The 19063-nt window shown below is 29.7% G+C and overlaps 2 protein-coding genes across 2 annotated transcripts in view; one reads left to right on the top strand and one right to left on the bottom strand.

Annotated features, from left to right (window-relative positions):
* Nucleotides 1-16249, bottom strand: part of LOC143253980 (arfGAP with SH3 domain, ANK repeat and PH domain-containing protein-like) — a 52979-nt gene extending 36730 nt beyond the window's left edge. The window contains 10 exon segments of the mRNA XM_076508658.1: nt 2-126; nt 273-435; nt 3611-3696; nt 4451-4504; nt 11238-11313; nt 12493-12542; nt 13050-13124; nt 13331-13392; nt 13946-14032; nt 16181-16249. Of these exon segments, the coding sequence (XP_076364773.1) occupies nt 2-126; nt 273-435; nt 3611-3696; nt 4451-4504; nt 11238-11313; nt 12493-12542; nt 13050-13124; nt 13331-13392; nt 13946-14032; nt 16181-16220 (818 nt within the window). The 5' untranslated portion in view covers nt 16221-16249.
* An 805-nt stretch (nt 16250-17054) lies between these two features.
* Nucleotides 17055-19063, top strand: part of LOC143251759 (serine/threonine-protein kinase OSR1-like) — a 17261-nt gene continuing 15252 nt past the window's right edge. Inside the window, exon 1 of the mRNA XM_076503002.1 lies at nt 17055-17078. Within this exon, the coding sequence (XP_076359117.1) occupies nt 17055-17078 (24 nt within the window). The remainder of the gene's footprint in view (nt 17079-19063) is intronic.

Below are 19063 nucleotides of genomic sequence, written 5' to 3'. Positions count from 1 at the left end.
GTTTTGCCACACCTTCCTCATCTTCCCATCAGATTTCTTGTTAAGATAGCCTGTTTTAGTGTAACCATAGTGTTTATTTCCCTGAAGCTGATGAAGTGTATAGCCTGATTGTGTTGCTCCAACTTGCTGTAAGTTGAGGAAACAACAAAATGAACAAACTTAGAAAATAAAAACATATAACATACAGTTAAATCTTTTATACTAATTCAAAATAATATACAACTTTATCTGACAGTCAATTCTGCTAATTTAATACTCTTAATTAATCTAACCTCTCTTCCGTCCAGTGACGGGGAACATCGTAGAAGGTTGCGAAGTTCAATTAATTTCTTTCTCTCTTCATCTTGTTTCTGTCGAATCTTTTGTAGTTTAGTTGCTAACTCCTTAATGTAGCCACTAAAGTGTTCAATAGTTTTAAGTCCATCTTGAAAAAAGCTGGAAAAAGGAAAATAAATATTTGTTTACTTAATCTTAATATATTTTAATTTCCTATATCACTCTTACACTTTGTACATAACTTGTAAAGTGATTTTAAAAATGAAAGTTGTTTAACTCTAGTCTCCAGATGAACACATCCTGCCCTGAGGGGAATATCGCACCACTGAATTAAAAAAGTGTACAACATATAAACTTGTAGTCATTCTTCCAAACACTTCCTTTTTTTACAAAATTCTTCAGAGTTTAAATTTATTCAGACAAAGTGTTGTTCATTAATTTTTTACAAACTTTTTAAAAAATTACAAATTGTGATCTTGTGCTTATTTCAGCACAGTCCATATGTGCATTTCCTGATTTTTTTTTTCAGATCATGATATGACACTCAAAGTCCCCATGAAGAAAACCAAAATAGTTTTTGAATAAAATAGATATAATCTGACCTTGTAAATTCAACACAAATCTAGTTCTATCAATTTTAGGCAACCACTATTTATCAACTGTCATATCTCAACTTTAAGAAGTCACAGGCTAGTTATATAATGAATAATAAAAGCTTGTGTTTTCTTTTCAATTTCTGTATAAACCAGTGTAGATTCCAGTTTAGTAGAGATGTGTGTAAAATTGTTATAAAGTGATAAAAACTAAACCTGGTGATATACTACTAGATAAAAAAGCTGTTTGTGAGCAGCTTCTGCTACAACTACAGTCCTGGCTTTTTTAAAAACTTGCTTTATTGTATTTTACTTGATTTATGACATTGTTGTACAAGAGTAAAAAACAGTTTTTCATGATACCAGATGAGGTAAATATAGTTAGACCCGTTTTTACTTGAATATATTGCGTTTGTTTTGCTAACAAAGCCACTGTGTGTGACATTATGTTTACATTAGGTCTCATGGGCATGATCAACAGCCTTAAATGTAAAAAGCAAATCATCATTAAGGAATGTAAATGCATATATAAATAACCTAAAACAGATTTAAAACTTATTATGTAACATTAAATGAAACTTTCTGTTCAGTTATTATAAAAGTCAGATTGCCGTTTCAATTTAATACAGTTAAAAAAAAGTTTTTATTGTACACAAATATTCTTAAACACACTGAAACTGCATAAATCCTTTTCAATCAGAACAATGATAAAATTTAGGCTTATAAAACAAATTTTACAAGGATGCAGGATGACAAAGATTCTGCAAAACCAAGAAGTAGATATTTTAAAAACCTTTACACTGTATCTTTGACTTCCCCCATTCTTGGACTCATATTTGCTCCATATACTGTAACACAAAGAAAATACTTGGAAAAACATTTCATTTTTAGATTAAACACTGTTAATCCCTATGTAACGAATGAAGAGATCTCTTTCCTTTAACTTAATCTTTTCCATTTCCCATCTCTACACTTTTCATTCTTGTTGAGTCTTCTTGATACTGTAGATCTGGACTATTTTCTGTTATATGGTGTATGGTCATTTATTTTACACTTGAGATCAGCTGAAGACTTTATAAATGAAGATACATAGCACCAGTATCATTTAGTGTGGGTGTTCAGCCTCTTCCTTTCCTATTTTAAAATTTACCTGTCTTGGTCTCATGATGAGGGTAGTGTTTTCCAAAGTGTGGTATGAGTACCTCTGGAGGTACTGAAGGTGAATTTATGTAGTGTGTGGACAACAATTGTATTTTAATGGTTATATTTATTTTAATGTGTATTAGAAAAACATTTAAAGAAAAAATATATTTCAATGAGGTTATTATATTATTTGCTGACAATTATACATTGGCTATTATTCAGAGGGCATGCACACCATCTGGTCCACTTATTAGGTAAACGTTATTCAGAGAGCATGTGCAATGACATGCCAAAAAATATATTCATTAGTTAGTGTTAGATGAAAACTCTCATTCAAGGATTGTGTGTCTGTACTATGTTTTGTTATTTTTGCTTTCGAACCCACCATGGAACAGTGATTACAAATGGGATTTTTAAAGTGTAAAGATGGATATTATTATGGAAATGTGAGTACAAAAATCCAAAATGTGGTGACAGCTAAGAGGGCCAAATTAACGAATCACCTGAACCATTTGTTTGTATTGTAAAAGTACCAGCTGCAAAGGAATCAAAAATATCATACAAATATGACAACAATTATTTTAAAATTGGATTTTCATGGACAGGCAATGAGAGTAAACCTATTCTATTGTGTCATATTTTAAGATAAATTCTGGTATAAACCCATCTAACCTCAAGTACCATTTTGAAAGAAACCATAAAAAAATACCATGAAAAACCCACTGAAGTTTTTTAGAGAAAAACAGAATGTAAATAACAGTACAGGTAGTACATAGATACAGCAAAAATAATGAAGCTGGAATGTGAAAGACTGTAGTTTTAGAAGAACTGATCTAGGATGTACTTTATAGCATTTTGAGAGCATTTCAATTTGCAACAATTTGTTGGAGAGCCCAACCACCAACATGTAAAGCATCTATGCAAAGTCTCTGCTCTACTGACAACTATGTTTCTTGGGCCATGGCATGACAATGAAAATTAATATATGATATTAAAGATTGTTTTTATTGAGGTTTATTTATGGATTGTCATTAAATTGGTTTCTTCTAGCATACGGTACCAGTATATGCTACAAGAAATAAATTAAGACACTGCATGTAGTTCCCATTACAGTTATTTTGTTCCTTAAATTTGAAAATTATGTGTATTCAAGCAAAACCCTTTCAACATGCTCTTGCTACAAGCGTATGGAAATTTAAAAAAAAATAAGTATTCTCATCCTGACTCATTCACTTGTCAACAGGGATCTGCAAAGCATTACTATAATGTTTAAATTTAGACTGTAATGGCATGGAAGACTTAGCCCCATGAAATGGAAAGAATGTCAAAATATTCTCTTGTCCTAGAACCTCTATACAGTAACTGTACAAACAAGTGAAACAATAGTGAAATAACCACTCACTTTTTCTGATAATACTTAACACAAAACTAAAATATAATCAATGTACTGATACACTTCAACTAAATTAAAGCACATAACTATTTCACATGAGTGGTTTAAAATAAGATCAGGTAATTATTAGGAAAACGAAAGCTTTTCTAATGGTAACTATTTCTTACTTGGTAATAATATAAATTTTAACATTTTGTACACTTACTTATTCTGTGCATGATAGTATTCAACCAGATGCTGTAGAAGCTCCACTCCTTTTTTTGTTTTGATTTCATTTACTTTAATAAGGTACTAGAAATAAAATAACGAATTTTCTCTTAAAAGTTGGAAAAGGAAGCAGTTTTAAAGATATATGTTTAAAGGTTGAAAAAAGAAGCAAATACAAAAGTAAAGACTGAAGCTATATTTGTATGACTCTCTAAAGATATTTATACAAAATTTCATTGAAAGTAATGAATATAAACATTAAATTCTAAGTGTTGAGAATCAAAGGCTAATAACAAATTTGGAGGAAAAGTAGTGGTTTAAAATATGGTATATGAGTAACAAAAATACACGTGTAACATTATTTATAAACATTACTGAACAGTTTGTTGTTTAATTGAAAGAAAAAAGCAAATAATTACTGCAGAATAAAATAATTTATTGATCACAAAAAATCCTATTCAGATATTTTTACTTTTAAAATTTGGCTTAAATAGTATTTTTGTTAAAGGAAAGGTAACCAGTTAATTTTATAATCCTCACATCACCATTACACTACTATTTCCAAAAACATACTTCACCTAAAAATGTCTACAATGTTAAAAATAACGAGGGTTAAAACAGCAGGTAAAAGAAAACTACTTTTCTTTAACTAGAAAAAGACATTTTTATTTAAGGTTTTCACTTTCAAATTTCTTTTGTTATGCATCCGTAAGCCAAAAAGATTTTAGAAACTTTAATTCAAAACAAAAACCCAAAACTTCACATGTAAGTAAAAACATACTTAAAAAGTTTAAATTTTTAATACACGTGGAATTAAAAACATATCTGATTTCCTTACTTCACACATCTGCAGCTGAAAAACTCGTCTTTCCTTTTCCATGTCATCAGCTACCTAGAATACACAAAGGACCCTTGAATTTCTCAATGAAGAGTATGGCTTTTGTAAAAGTAATGTTAAATGTGTTGCTTTTTCCTGACCTTCCTCTTTTGGCAGGGATAGATAGATCCATGCACTGTATATAAATTATTTATGTTTCTTTATTAGACAGATGTAGTCAGTCTCAGCTTTACAATGGCTCAAGACGCACTATTAGTAAAGTAATAAAGTCTTAATAAACATTTTCTAAATTTAAGTCTTTTATTCACTCAGTATGTAAAGTTTTTCTTACTAAATTCCTACTTTTACCAAAGACTTATCAAAGTTAGACTATTATTCAAAAAATCTTTCGAATATATAAGCTACAAAAATATAGTGATGTACAGACAAATAGATTAATTCTGACAAAGATTTTGCTAAGTAAGGCCAAGCCCATCATCACAGCTGAGAATTTTATTTTATCTAAATAAAGGTTTGTAAAGAAACACATTTCATATTTATTTGGGACAAATAAGCAGGCTCATCTGAACAAAAAGTCAGATCAAGTAGTAGAGATATAACAAATAAAAATGGCAAATTTGCAGTTGTGGATTTCTTTTTTTTGTACTCTAATAACAATATTTATCAAACAGGTACAACTTTTTCTTCCATAACATCTTATGTTAACCCTTTCACAATTGGTAGAAATGTTTTATATCTGCTCGACTACAGAAGGACATATATACAAGATATCCTCAGAAAACCTGATATTTTTTTAGAGTTTATAAATATTTTGTAAATGAAGAATCACATTATTTTAATTAAATCTTTCTAATACGAGTTATTTATTTATAGTAGTTACTTGCTCTCAGACTTTGAATAGTTCAAGTGCAAGATGATTTTGATTTTATGTATAGTTTTAATAATTCATTACCATAATCTAGAGAACCTCCTATATGAATATCCAACATGTTTTTTAAAGTAAAGGTTTATATTCTATTTTTACTTTTCTCCACCATATCACTAGGTCTATCTGTTTTCACCAATGTACTATTCAGTGATATAATTTAAATTAGGAAACAGAAAAGGTACCTTTTATTTTCTTTGTGGAATATCTTTAAAGATCTTTTAGTTATATTAATAATTTCAGGTATTTTTCTTTTCATACATAGTTAATTTTTAATATCTTATTTTGTTTCTTGTCCTTTAACTTTTATTATTCATCTCAACACAATTCAATGGTGCCTTCAAGCATACTACCATATCTCTGGTGGAAACCTTTCTGCAAAATGTTTGTACACAGGTGAATATTTTTAGCCTTGAGAACTGGCACAAACTGTGATGTATATTTTTAAAAAATGTTTAAACCTTTCAGTTATGCATTTTAAAACATAACTAATACATAATAAACTAATATATAAAAGTAAGACCTAAACACACTTTAATTGTTTCTCTAACTAAAACATAATTAGGTAAGAAACAACTGTAGGTGATACAGTTGATCAAGCAGGTACATGTACCCAATGATGAAACCTGTGTGCCAATTTCAAAATAATTATTTCTGGATTATAAAATGAAATGAGTTCTTTCTAATGGCCACATTTAATCTCAACTTATAGGCTATAAAGCTCAAATAAATCTATTGAAAGTGGGCATAACACCAGTCAGGGGTTGACAAACTTGTTTCAACTGCATTCAGTCAGAGAATTCTGAACTGCAAGTGCCAATAGCTTAAGTAAACTTTCTATTGTCTAGACATACATCTACACAACTGGTGTTATATTACTGAAGATATGGAGTGTCAAAATGGAGAATTTTCATAGCCTGTGGGTCACATAATCTGAAGTTTTTTTTAAAGGTTTCTTTTGAAATAAAGGACTTAAAAGTTAGAAAACAAACTTTGAATCATAACATACATAATATTATTCTCATTCATATACACTGATAATAAAAGTGTTTTAATAAATATTGATTGTAACTCGGTGAGTTGTACAGAAAAGTGTTTAAAGGAGTAGTTGTGTGAAAGGGTTAATGCTCAACATTTTGGTCATATACCTTTATATTTAGCAATAGCTTTACTTTTCTACAATATAAAAGATTTTTTTTAAACTGATTTGAGGTTAGCTGTTCAAGACTACATGTGTTTGGGTTACTTATATGCAACATAGATACCACAAAGTTTATGTTATCCTCTACCTAACTCTTTCAGTTTCCCATTACAAGTTCCCCTTTTTGTAGTCTTTTTAATATCCTATAGATTATTAACATAATTTTATACATATATCCCAGTTGAAAGAACTGTTAATTTTACCATACTTTAACTTTGAGAGTATATGATTACATAATTATATTCTTGCAAGTTTTTCAAAATTTCATTAAACGTTCTGCATGTGGTTAGTCTTCCCCCCTGTAAGTCACATGTACAAGGGTTTGAAACTTGTACTAATCCTTTTACTTGGACCAGGGTTACATATCACAAGGATTATTCTATAACCTTCGTACCCACTTGACCTTATTTGTGCATCATTTCGTCCTGAAGTGATGTCACTCTGACTTCAAAGGCTGAAACAAACTTATGTAAGTTATGAGTTGAAGGTTTGTCTCCCTTGGAGATGTATAATACAAATGATCATTGATATAGATAATCTAAGGATTGTGAGAACCCAATGCAAGGATTTTAGTGTACCATAACAGTGATATCTTCATTATACTTGCTCATTTTGTTGTCTTATACTAACATGAGAAATACTGTTCTCTTGTATATTTAAAAATGGCTGGCATGGGTAGAGAAAGCACTAATAAAGGAGCGAACAACGTTTCAATCTTCTTCAGCCATCGTCAGGTTCACAAAGAAAGAAAGGGTAACTGACTGGTAGCTGACAACATGTTTAAAGGCAGTTGTGTAATTGAGTCAGCTACCGGTCAGCAACCCCTTCTTTCTTTGTTAACCTGACGATGGCTGAAGAAGATCGAAACGTTGTTCGCTCCTTTATTAGTACTTTCTCTACCCATATAAGCCGTTTCTAAATATATAATTTTCTCTACAGGTGAGTTTTCTCATCATCACGGAATACTGTTCTCTGTCCAAACGGTCAGCTATCTCTGAGCTTAAAGTCTGGCCAGTTGATTAAGACTTATAGTATTGTATGACTAAATATTTTATATTTGTACATTTGTGTTTATTTGTTTTACCTCTGTTGTATGCAAACATTTCTAGAATTGGCTGTATTGCAGATACGTATAACTATCTGTAGCAAATCAGTGTATATGACACTGAGCATAATGATCATAAATATGTCTGGTTATAGAGTGTCTAATTTGAAACAACTTGAAAATGCATTTTATCTGTAACTGAACACAGATATAAATACACCTTAGAGAATGGTGACAAGTAAGAAAAGAAGCAGCAAATTACACTGGTCTCCAAATGCATGTTTTATCAATCTCGTCCAAAAGATGCTACTTTTAGCTGATAAAAAGTTCTTCTCATAAAACACTGATGTAGTTTTGTGTTGAAGGAAAAACTGGCTACAACACAAACATAATTTTGAGAATTTCTCTTAAATGTTTATTCACGTTTTTGGGTGAAAGTTCAGGTAGATATAATGTTAAATATAGAGAACTTGCGAGATTATTTTCAAATCCAAAAAGAAAATACTGATGTGCATGTTAACCTGTTTTTTGTATGTTTGTACTTTTGAGTTATTTTTCTTAGGTAAACTATATCTCAAGGAACCAGGTAACATAATTCCATAAGAAACAGATTATAAAACAGTTAATTACAGGTTAATATAATCTTCTGTACATGATTAAAATGTCTCAACTGGCACAGACTAGAAATGACATAAAATACTTCAATTATCAGAAAGGTACATTCATATTAGTTTCCTTACTGAACAGAAGTATTATCAAACAGGCATTAATTATGTTTATAGTTTTATTGCATTTTTCTTTCTTGTTAGATCTAAATGGAGGACAAGTAATGATGAAAACAATTACAAGGATTGGCTCTTGTATTATGGAATCTCAGTCTCATAGGTCCAATGATAGTTAAGTATTCTACATGTCACATACTCAAAATTTAAAATGTTTGAACTCTTGCAAAGCCCACAGAATTAGAAATTTTCATTCATTTTAATTCCATAATTGCATCACATTTCTTCAGTTTGATCATACACTTTTCCTTTTTATTGGTATGATATGAATAAGTTAATACTGAAGTTAATTCATACTTCTAGTAAGTCTTTCATTTTCAAATTCCCATTTTGGTACTCTACGTTAGCATGTTATTAACATAAACAAAGGATACTATTCATGCTGTCTTCTTTATTCAGGACATATGCAATGAAAACTACATCAATGGCCATCAATTCACTGTACTTCTTTTACAGAGTGAAGGGTTGATCAAACTCAATGTTTTAAATCAGAGATTCTTGCTTGATCACCCCTCCCAACACACACTACAATGGATTAGTTGAACATTTTCTTCAAATTAAAAAGTTTCAGTTTAACAGAAACTTACTACGCAGATTTTTCATATCTTTCTGCTGGATAAACTGAAAGTCACATGTTCAGCCAATACATTAGATAGCTACTCATGGTTCATGTCAATACATTGATAATATAGTAAAAGCAGGTCTTATCCTTTATTTTATCCTTTGTAGCTTCTTATTATCCTGTTCATGCAGGAATCATTTGATAAAACACTTTCCTCTCTTGAAATAATGTTTTTTGTGCAAGATAACTATTTAACTGCCAGCATGTATAATAAGGAAACAGATTTTTCCATGTAATGCTTTGATACGTCTCAATCTTAATAAGAAGGCAATAAAAAGAAAACATACAAGGTGAATACTATAAATACTGTATTAAAAGGAGCTATTTGATTTTACCTATGCCAGAGTTCTAAGTATTGTAAATATGAAACACAAGAACCATATTATTCTAGTATAAACTCACAATCATATCAACAAGCCCATCATATACCAAAATTAATTATCATATTTTAAGCCTTTCAAGACATCATTGTGAAGGATGCCCCCCTAATTTTGGAAAGACAATTCTAAGAAAAAAATATTTTGACTCAGCAACCAACACCTTGATGTAACCTTGACTTTTTTTTCAAGCTACTGAGTAAATACAGTCAAATGCATCATATTCTTCATAGTGTATTGACAATATTAGTTAAACTGAATGTTTTATGCTTGCAAGTGGTAAGTAATAAGATTATGATCTGTATTACAGGTAGTTTTCAGCAAACCCTAAGCTAACCTTTAGCCTTAGCCCATCACTTTTGTCTTGGAAGATGCATGGAGATTGTTCAAGGTATTTTTAAAGAAATAGTGTGTCTTTACAAGGCATAAAATCCAGTAAACCATTTTCAAATTATCCTATAACAAGTTCTATATTTAAAGAACCAGCCAGTAATACTTATAAGCATGTCACCAACTTCAAAGACAAAATGATACACAACTTAGAAAAAAAAAAGAGAAAAAAAGAATTACTTAATAGATTTAGGCAAAGTAGTCATGATGAAGAAACAAGAACAGAGGTCTTTTTAAAACACTGTCCTTTCTACTTAAAAGCTATTTTTGTAAATTAATCCTCCAAGACTTTCTCCAAGCATTACTCTGAACAAGGCAGTTGCTGCCAATTTCACCTTTGTTCAAGAATTTAAGCAACACGAAATACCATATACTTGCAAGTGTCAATGAAACCGAATCATCTCTTACTAAGTATGTCATATTAAAATGACTTTAGTGCCTCATCATGTTGTTACAGTCTGTGTTGTGATGCCATGTCTAGCCATGCTCCGCCTGATGAGCATGGATCTTGACAATAACCTTGCAGTGTAGTTTTCTTTGCAAATGATTTCATAATAATGTTATGATGTCCAAAATACATGTTGTCTCTTGCAACTTTCTATAACATATTTATTTTATGAGGACAATGGTCTCCCAGCACCTGTTTGAACATAGTGATTGCACAGAAATCTGTAGGTGCTGCTATTTGTTAACTTGACAAATATGTCTTTCTCGGTTACAGAATGAATACCTATTTTATTCTTCAGCTGTTTAAGGTATGTGACAGTTCGAAGAGATAAGTTGTGAAAGTTACTTACATAAACATGACTTGAATCACTTGTGGAGATCCTTACTGATTATTCTGTGTTCTGCTACCTGGGGCATGTGAATGACTTTTGCCACTAACCTTATAATGAGACCTCAAACAATACTAAACTCCATAAACCATGGATGGAATATAACTTGTTGTAGGTCTCTTTCTTAGCAGTCCCAATTTCCCAAGTTGATATTTATCCAATTGTTTTTTTAATACCATTAAGTACAAAAATATTCCCACCTTGAAAACTCAGTCTTCACTTTAAACACATTTTTTATGATTTGAATGTATGAATATCTTTTAACTAAACTGTCATTACATGTTTTCCAAAAGCAGTCAATTGTCAGTAGTATCACATAACTACAAAATTCCAAATAATATCAAAATATATTTCAGATACACATCATCCATTAAAACTTTATATTAGCTTGGGTTATCATGAGAGTTGCTAATCTGCATATTCAAAATTATTTCAATGCAACACACTCAACCCACTATACAGTTAGTGACAACCAGTTATATGTAGCTATATTCTTTTGAATATGAAGTGTTTTCTTTTAAGAAAATCAAAAAAATATCTTACAAGTCTGAAAGAGTATACAAGTGCAATGATATCAACATTTGAACACAAAACAAGATCACTACCTACCTCTGCTGGTGAAATTTCTGTTCTAATAAGACCTACTTCTTTAGCTTGTTGTTTCTTTTCTTTCTCTATTTTTGTCCTGTCAAAACAAGCATCATCAACTTATTCATAAAATGTTTTAATTGAGTATTAACAACAAACAATTAACAATGACTGCAAAACAAAAAAAAAATGAAGAAAATAGAAAATTAATATCAAAGATAACCTGAGGTTTAAAATAACTTTGTTTACTGAATAAAAATAAGCTAAATATAATTTTAGTTAAAAGATTTAGGTAAAGTAATATTATCAACATGAGTGGAAAATCATATGGTGAAAAATTGTTAATTGTTCTTTTAGGTTATCCCTTTAACCTTTCAGAAAGCTTATGACACAGTCAGGGATAATGCAACTGACTAATATTTGATTCTATGGACACTATCCAACCTTAGGTCTATCAAGTTAGTGACTTGAAATGAAATAAAGGCATAAAAATAAAAAAATAAAAACAATAATCAAAATGAATCATAAAAAAAAACTTTCAGTATAAAAACAGAGAGAATCTCAGGCTTCTTCACTACAATATAAGACAGTATTCAACCTTGACTGAGTTTGAGTCACTTTGAATTTGAAGTTATTGTTTTGTTTTTGTTTCAGAAGTACTATGGATCACATATCACGTAACTAGAAATACTTTTCTCTGACACTAACATATTTCAATAAATATTATTGTTCTGCATTTTAATAAAAAAACCAATTTCAATGTTTTTACTCTTCTGTATGATCAGTATTTTTGGAAACAATCTTTAAGGTTTTAAAAGTATGAATCAAACTAATGAAAGGCAGCAAAAGAAGAATCAGTTGCAATTATTATTATAAAAACAACAACAACAACCTATACAACACTTCTTTATAATGAAAAATAACTTTATACTATGATATAAGTGACTCTTAGAGCATGCAGGACCAACAAGCTTGACTTTATGTTCTTGCACATAAAAAAGCATCATGAAGAACTCAGGAATTTGCACACTGATCAGCTACAAAGATGTACAAAAAGACACCTAATATAATTAACATCACCACAACTGTTTACGTAGTCATCCCAGTCTTAAAACAACAACAAAATCTTACTGTCAATGTTATTAGGCTAATCTCTCAGCACAATCAGCAAACCAAAAAGTTTCAGATCTGATCCAAAGCCAAGGGAATTACTACACTAAAAATATATTAATATGCAAAATAACATGACAAAGGACATCAAACCCAAAAAACTTACATTTTTGCTTCATAATCTCTCCACGCTTTGTCAAAAGGCCTTTTTAAATCCTAAATGTTACAAAAAACAACACAGTATGATCAATGTTAACATTTCAATAAAAAATTTATGTGTTTTTAAAACAAAATTCAACATCAATAACATTTTATTCAGATAAAGATAAAATTTATTATTAAAAATGTGATGTTAATCGGTTCTTAAACTGATCAAGATTAATATTAGAAATAAAAAGATCAGACACCCTATTAATCATATATAGTAGAATGACAACTCATGACAGCATCCAAATATTAGAAAAACACATCAACTGCAAGTCTATATGAATAAAATGAAATAATTGGAGATTTTAAAAGTTATACCTAAGATTAAAGTTATCCAAAGAATAATAAGTGCAATAACAAGCACAAAAACATTCATCTTGATGTTAGTAAAATTTACAAATGTAAGAAAAAAAAGACTGGACCATTTGCAGATTAACATTAATTACAATAGACCTCCTTTAGCATTTATTAACTGAGCTAGTTAAAAACATTGGGTAAAAAAAATTTAGGACTTACCCCTTTAACACCTCGAAGGTCTCCTTTGAGCAAACTGTCTACTGGAAACATAATGATGTTGTTCAAATTTTGCATCTAGAAGAAAATAGAAAATAATAATCACAGTTTGAAACATTAATAATATATAGGTAGAAGAGAGTAATTCTTTCAAAAATATCTTCAGCCAGACACATTTTTTATTTCATATTACATGAGGAAAACAAAGCTGTTAAAATTACAATGTAATGACCAAAGTTGGTAAATGCACTACTTATATTCACTGAGTACATGAATAACCTTACCAGAATCTTCATTAACTGTGAAAGCTCTTTGGTCACAATGGAGAAGTTTATAAATGCTGCACCTGCATATACACAAAAAAATGTATCACTAAAACTACATATATTACTCAGTCAGAAAATTCACAAAATAAAGAAACTTCAGTATCTTCCAGAAATAATACATAATCCAGGATAATCAATAAACCAAAAAAAGACAACCTTACAGCTTCAATTTATTTTGCTCACCATTCAAATTATTAATTATGTAATATAATTATATTCTTGACAGCAAATTTCATCATTGCTCTAAAAAATAAATCAAAGAAATAAACATCAAAAGATTAACCTAATAAATTATTTTTTGTGTTAACCATGGTACCTATCTCTTCTACTAAAAACAAAGATGTTCAACAAGAAATAATATAATGTGTCTAATAGTATATATCTCAAAAATATATTTCCAGTTCCTACAATATAAGGCATCCAAATGTAAGATAACATATAACTGAATGCAATACAAAATCTTCAATGAATAAAGCTTCTAGAAAGTGGGATAAAAAAAAATCCTAAAACTCAAATATTTCTTTCAGGATAAGTCATGAAAAACAACAAGTTCTGAATCATTCCTTCACTTACCTATATCATGTTCCTGGTCTTTAATGTTTGCATTGGCTCCTAGTCGCTCAAGTGCTTTTGACAGATAGATTTCATTGTCTACATGAGCTGTATTAATAATTTTTTTTTATTTTTGTCCAGTCAAGTTAACAAGACAATATATAAATATATATATATCATTTCTCACTATATAAAGAAAATATTAGTTTCAATCCATTTCAACCAATTTTAGAGTTACAAATTTTCCCACAGAAAAGTATTATAAAAATATTTAAAAATAAAGTTGCATCTTTAATTATTCTTGTAGTATATTAAAATAATTGAGCCATGCTGAAATATGAACATATCAGTCAGAGATATATTAATTTAGACATTTCACATATATTTACAAGATATCAGTTGTAGTACCATCTTTTCCTATTTCACGTAAAAGAAAGTAAAATCAACTATGTACAATTTATAAAGTATGCTTTAAAAAAGTTAACATAATCAGTTACAAATTTTGTGTTGTTATAAATTCAGTTAATACAACTGTGATGCCTCAGCTTGTGTGTTTTGTTGCAAGATTAACATGACAGATTCAGAACATTTTGAATGTGCTACCTACTCTGAAAAGATACCACCCTCATTTAATCATCAAATTTGACCATTTGTTGATTTGCTGTTTTGGTATAAATGTTTCATTGTTACCTATTGGTAGTGCCTGAAGATTCTGATAAACTGACAAGAGTTCTTCAAATGTTGAAAACTAGATAAACATAGAAATAAGTTGACAGCTGATTCTGATGTATCCAGATCCATGGCGAGAAGGTTATGGACATGCAATCAGACAAGTGTCATGTACATGAAACACATTAAACAAAGTCAATCACCACATGCAATGACCATTATCTATCCAACATGTATGTCTATCAGGAATCACCAGTCCACCACTCACTGGATTAAAATGAACTCTTAGAACATTAACTGGAATAATTTTAGTAACTTCATGAACTTGACTTAAAGTTGAGGAAATTCTTCAATCTTATAGTTGGAGAAATGTGTGACAATTCACTGAGCTTTTATCAAGATCAACTAAATTGCTAGTGACAATAATGGGCACACATACACTTTAACAAAGCATCAGACCCAATTCTTTGGGCTTTTAAAGGTGCAGTTGAGCCAGACTTCATCCAGATGCTACATAATATCAAATGTCAGGCTTTATGAATTTAATATCACAACATCTTAATCCAAGTCCAGCAAAATATTGTGGCACTTCTCTGGACCTTGTATACCTGATCTCACTAATGGATTTCACTGAAAATCTGGAAAGGACTGGTTGTCAAGTCATCTGCCCAGAAGTACACTGACAAAGACACAGATTTTATCTATATCAGAGTATGGTGTTATGCTTATTACTGTATATTTACCTTTACCACAGGTGACTTTCCAAAACAAGTTGATTCAATTAGACTATTTTGAATTTCAGAGTACTTGTGTTCCATACACTGTAGCCAGTGATGTACTGTCGGAACAAACTAGGTGAAGACATGCAATGGCAGACAGTGATATCAATGACTTACACTGACTAAAAAAAATAATCTGAAAACTGATAAGAATATTCCTCTGAAACCGAAATTGCACAAGTTGTGAAATACAAAGCTGTTTGAAAAATTAACAATAAGGATGATAATTGTTTACAACCTAAATTTCTGTAGCCTTCACCTGCTTCTATGCTTCTTCTTTTCCATTATTCATATTTTGTGAATTTAATAAATAAGGTTTTAAACTAAACTTGAAAAACCTTTTTTAATTAGAAGGCAAATATCATATTGTACTTTATAATACACAAATAGTTGTCTGAAAAGGCAATAATAAGGAAAGTTTTTGACACAAACTTTCAACCCTAGTCTCCACATTTCTATTTTTATTAAAAATTCTTCTCATATTTTAAATTCAATAAATGAAGATCACACTGCATTTAAAATAACTCTCCTGAGAAAGTAAATAGTGTAATATGCTTCATAACATGCACAAAACAAAAATTGACATTTACTCAAGTAAAACAAAAAATATAGCAAAGTGGTTTCATTACATTTGTTTATAGGAATTTTATGCAAAAATGCTTAAAAGTAGCTGTGAGACAGAGTAAAACTGCACTCAAGCAACTCTAAAATGTTGCACGTTTTACAACAGTCTTCTATAAGTAAAAGTATATAATATAAAGTTTATAACAGTTTGTTGGTGCATAATAATTATCAATATCTGCCTTACCATTCCCACTATTATATATTGCTTTGACAGCCTTTTTCATCTTTGTTAAACCATCCCGATCGAAGTCTAATGTCTATAAAAGAAAATCAGATATTCAACATACAATAAAATTAAGGTTTTAAACATCAGAATATTTATTGTAAAGGCTTATCATGTCAAGGTGAAATATTTCGTTTCATTCAAATGTACCTAAAGGTTGAAATTAATATAAAAATTGGTCTTATTTATTGGTTTTGGAACAAAATAAAAATCTTAGATTTTACACCTGACAATGTTATGACAAGCAAGAACAATAAATTCACATACAAGAAGCTATTATAAAATATATAACTTACATACACATACTACATTTTTCAGAAATCAAGATGCATTCCTTTCAAAATTTAAATCATACCTAAAGCTCAAATGGCTATAATTATTATTTTAATAACATTCATAAACTGGAATTAAAATCACACATTTTAAATTTAATTGCATCTATAAATATATCTGATAAACAATGTATTTAATGACACTGTAAGGGTACCTAATTTCATAGCCACCCTTCCATTCTAAAATCCAACATTGTAATATGTATATAGGTTCCTCTATCTCCACGTGTGAAACTTTTTTATTCTGCTTTGTTGTATGGAGAATTACTTCACACTCAAATGCACATGTTCATAAGTGCAAACATATGTAGGTGTCTCACACTGCTACAATTCATAACTTAGATACTTCCTTTGTAAATTAAAAGCTATTAAAGATGAAAATATTTTGGCATGGTGTACAAAAAACCTTTGTCAAGTTTATCCATTACTGTACATGGTGTCCAAAAAGTCTTAAACCACAGATGACCTGTAGCTCTTTTTTAATTTTGAACACATGATTTATTATGGCACTGTCAAAGAATATGAAGGTTAAGTTATTCCCGTTGTTAATTCAAAATTGTTTCAAATTACTAGGACAGCATGTGGAACACATTCTATAAAATGTGTTGAAGTACTTAGTTTCAGACTTTTCAGATATCCTGTATACAAAAAATTAATTTTTCACAAAAGAAGTTACAAAAACTAAGTATGTAAAATCAGAAGCTGAAAGTGAAGAATAACATCATAACTTCTGAAGAAAAATTCCATTCAATACTCACAAATAAATAATTTGTAAAGTTTTTGCAATTAAAGAAAATTTAATTTTCAATTTCTGAGTATCTATGTTTAAAAAAATTGCTGAAATTATTTGTCAGAGTTATATCTGTTATGTTTCAAAAACAAAAAAGGTGACGAAGTATTTTGTTACCTTAAAATACATTTTAAAAGCTATTCAACTTCCACCTTATGATATGAAAGTCTGGATTAAATTATTTAAAAATGTCAATGATAGACACAAAGAAAAAATTACATTATTTGTTCTTATTTCAGTCATGATGAGGGAACATTCATGATTAAAGCTAGACAAAAAAACAATCACAACTTGAAAATTTCCACCTATATAATGAAGACGTACAACAGGTGCATTGACCATGAAGGGCTTATCAATGTACTATAGCCCAAATTATATAAATTTAAATATGAAAGGACATTCATAATCAGAAATACAAGGAGCTATATGCTATTACAGAAATATGTGAACTATACACTCAATTGCATTTGCTTCATGAGTGAAGAAACATTAATCATTTATCATCTTTTCATACTGAATAATGGTTTAAAATGCAACAATGTTTTGAGTTTCAAATATATTATTTGAAATCCCTGGAGTCCATATTTATTATATATCTACTACATGTATATAAAATAAGGATACAATTGATACAATCAGACTTATCTCTATGTAAAAGATCACAAGTATATAAAAATGTGAACATTTTGGATAACTATGGCATATTAGTGTTGTATGGCAAACATAACTTTTATTAAAGATTTGCAGTTTTTCATAAATGTATGCATATCTTATCGTTTACTAAAACTATACACCTTAATTATCAAATGCATACTACTGTGCTATAATAATGTGAATTTTTTTTTTAAATATCTAAATACCTACATACACAGCTCTTTTTTGGAAATAGAAATATTCAGTAATAACAAGCTTGTTCTGGCCTTCCTATACACACTTAACACTTACTTCACAGCTGTAAAGTAAAGAGCAAAGTTTGCCTAGACTGGTAAGTGTGTAATATTGCCATATATGCTCATTAAAATTTAACACACACACACACCGACATTAGCTGCGTACAACTACAAAATGTAATAACCATGGAAACTTCACTAGCAAATTACAAAGCACACCTGAAATGTATAGTTAATACTATGTGTGTATTCCAGTATAGACTGGAACTCGTAATTAAGAAATAAAACAAATGACACATCTTAGTAAATTAAATTTATTCACAAATGTATTGTATTCTTTAGCCTAGTCTAGAAATAGCAACACTGTACATTACAAGGGCAGTAATAATGTTTTACTGAGAAACAGATCTTCAAGTTTCACCTAACACAATTATTCATTAACACTTAAAAATATCAGCTATAAACAAATAATAAACACATTTTTATATCAGCTGAATAGATATAAATTGTACTTTTCAAGCTTAAATTTAATTCCTATTAAAGTAATGTAGCATGTTAGGCTAATCCTCACATGGAAAAATAATTTGAGAAATATATACAAACTCCCATTTCTCCACTGCTAAACTGCAGGGTTAAAACATCAGTTATAACATTTATGCATATTAATTAAAGGCAAGAAATACAGAAAAAAACATGAAACATGAGCATGAATAAATTAAAAATGCACAACTAAGGCTGGCACATTAATCTTCAAGTAATTCAATGACTCAATCATAAGAATGAATACAAGTCTTTTTGAGGAACTCAATAAATGATTGCACATATGTAACTA

This window comes from Tachypleus tridentatus, chromosome 6 (genome assembly GCF_004210375.1).
Source record: "Tachypleus tridentatus isolate NWPU-2018 chromosome 6, ASM421037v1, whole genome shotgun sequence".
In the NCBI taxonomy this organism is placed as follows: domain Eukaryota; kingdom Metazoa; phylum Arthropoda; class Merostomata; order Xiphosura; family Limulidae; genus Tachypleus; species Tachypleus tridentatus.
Note: the sequence above shows the minus strand (reverse complement) of the source record. Positions and strands in the feature narration are given on the sequence as shown.